General features: G+C 40.7%; 1 protein-coding gene across 3 annotated transcripts in view; it reads right to left on the bottom strand.

Annotated features, from left to right (window-relative positions):
• The window catches only part of BTF3L4 (basic transcription factor 3 like 4), a 41,642-nt gene that overhangs the window by 32,652 nt on the left and 6,182 nt on the right, over window positions 1–2,808 (bottom strand). For all 3 annotated transcript variants that reach the window (XM_017875407.1, XM_017875409.1, XM_017875408.1), the window contains exon 3: window positions 139–252. In XM_017875407.1, coding sequence (XP_017730896.1) covers window positions 139–252 — 114 coding nt within the window. The remainder of the gene's footprint in view (window positions 1–138; window positions 253–2,808) is intronic.

Consider the following 2,808-nt stretch of genomic DNA (forward strand, 5'->3'; position numbering starts at 1 on the left):
ANTACTAGGATTACAGGCTTGAGCCACCGCGCCCGGCCTATCAAAGATTTTTCTAAGCTGATATTTTACATCTGAAAAGTCTAGACAATTATTTGTGCATGTACCCACATAATTTAACAACTTGCAAAGTGATCATACCTCTTCAATACCAGCTATATTATTCACAGCCAGTTTTTTTAGAGAACTCTGAAGCTTTTTGTCATCAGCTGTAGCTGTTCTGTGTACCACCTTCTTCTTTCTGCGAGCTGTACCCTGAAAAATAACCAAACAGAAGTGTTAGCATGCCCAACATCTGGCAACTGCAATCACATCTTATATATCACAATAATCTAACTAAAACCCACATTAAAAAATGGACAAAATAATAATGATTAATATTATAAGATTGCTCAGAGGTTGTGACTGTCAGCCTAATGCAGATTTTTAAAGGTCAGTTCTAGCCAGTTCTTTTTTTTTCCTTATCAGCTTTCTCAGGTTGAATTATTCTTATCTAATATCCAGCCTTTATCATTTTAACACAAGATACTGTTTGCTAATAAAACATAATGTATAACTTCAAGACAATTTAAGTACTTTATAACAATTTTAAAACATTATCATTTCTTACAGTAACTACCACCCCCTGCCAATAGTCTAAAGATATTCTGAAATTTGGGGAATTAGGACATAACTGAAAATTAATGCCTACATTACAATAGGAGGAAAAAAAACAATAAACAAATTAGACAATTTCAAATGGGATTAAGTACTATTAAGAAAAAAACAAAACTAGAGCACAGGAAGAATGACTAAGTAGGAGTAAAGCACTACTTTATTAGAAAGTACAGGAAATCCCCTCTGAAGAGGTAATATAAGAATTGAAACCTATAACTAGGGCAAGAATGTTCCAAGCAGAATGAAACAAGGTTGAACTTGTCCTTTCTAGAAGAGAGAAAATGGGCCAGTATGGCTAGAGTAGAGTGAACAATGGGAATGGAGGAAGAGTATGAAATCAGAAAGATAGGCAAGGACCAGATTATGTAGCTTAGAATGCCACGGGCAGGAGCTAGATTTCATTCTGACTGCAATGGGAAGCCATTGAAAGGTTTTAAGCATGGGAGTGACTTGATCTGATTATTTATGACTGAAGTTGCTATGTGGAAAATGGATTATAATGAGACCAGTCAGCAGGCTCCTGGTCCTGGCAAAAGATGAGGAATATGGCAGTGAAGATGGTGTGGGGTTAGATTCTCACAAGAGACCACATGACTTTGCTGATGGATTACATGTGGGATACAAGAAAAAAAGGACATTTGGATGATGCTTAGAATCTTGGCCTGAGCAAACAGGTTGAAAATTATGCTAGTTACTGAGAAAGAAAAAGTTCATTTCTAAATTGATACTTTGAAACTCTAAATACATTTTTCCATTGAAATACTATTTAAAATAATGGATTAAATTCCTGGATCAGTTTATTAAGTCTTGAGGGTGAAATCTTTCTAAAACTGGTAGGAGTAAGGAGAATGGAATAGTGGTTTCAGTCTCTGGGCAGCTCCTATAGTAGGACTCAGGGAATCAGCCTTATAGAGGGAAGGTAGGGGCTTCAGTCTCAGCAATTCTGGTGGCAGTGGAGGAGAGACGTGACGGCAGAGGATGCCTTGAAATCTAGTTGCTGAAGGACTATTTACATAGGCACTCACTTGTGAAGCATTCCTGACTCAGGGATAGCTCAATTGCTTGGTGAATACCTCAACGTGAATGATCCTCAGGTACCTCAAATTCAACATGTCTTAAAGCTTATCAGTCTACCAATCTATTCTTTCTATATTTCCTAACTTTTGTAGCTGGTGGTACCACCATATACTCAAGTCTCTAAAATCATGAATCTGTGGGTTATCCTAGATTCTGCATGCCCTTCACCCCCCATATCCCATCAGTCACTAAATCGTGTCAATTTCAACTCCTATATCCCATATAATAGAGGTCCCCAACCGCCAGGCCACTGACTGGTACCAGTATGTGACCTGTTAGGAACACGACAGCACAGCAGGAGGTGGGGTGGGGGGCATGAGCGAGCATTACTGCTTGAGCTCCACCGCCAGTTAGATCAGCGGCAGCATTAGATTCTCACAGGAGCGAGAACCCTGTTGTGAACTGTGTATGCCAGGAATCTAGGCTGCACACTCCTTATGAGAATCTAACTAATGCCTGATGACCTGAGGTGCAACAGCTTTATCCCAAAACCATCATCCCCCTATCCGTGGAAAAACTGTCTTCCATGAAACCAGTTCCTGGTGCCAAAAAGATTGGGGACTGCTGCCTTATACTATAGCAATAGCCTCTCAATTGTTCTCCTACACGCCAAACTTCCATTTCGTTCCATTTTCCACAACGCCAGCAGTTACGTTTCTAAAATGGCAGTCATTTCCTTCTTAAAATCCTTTAATAGCTGCCCACTGCCTATAGGATAAAACTTCAAGCTCCTTGGTATGGCATATAAAAGTATGATGGAATCCCAAAAACCTGGTCATTTCATTTCCTGCCATTCTCTATGCATTACATACTCTAAAGAATAGCTGTACCGGCCAGGCGCGGTGGCTCACGCCTGTAATCCTAGCACTTTGGGAGGCCGAGGAGGGCAGACCGGAAGGTCAGGAGTTTGAGACCAGCCTGACCAACATGGTGAAACCCCGTTTCTACTAAAAATACAAAAATTAGCCAGGCGTAGTAGCGCATGCCTGTAATCCCATCTACTCAGGAGGCTGAGGCAGGAGAATCACTTGAACCCAGGAGGCGGAGGTTGCAGTGAGCCAAGATCACACCACTGAA

This window comes from Rhinopithecus bieti, unplaced genomic scaffold, assembly GCF_001698545.2.
Source record: "Rhinopithecus bieti isolate Rb0 unplaced genomic scaffold, ASM169854v2 scaffold_10017, whole genome shotgun sequence".
NCBI lineage: Eukaryota > Metazoa > Chordata > Mammalia > Primates > Cercopithecidae > Rhinopithecus > Rhinopithecus bieti.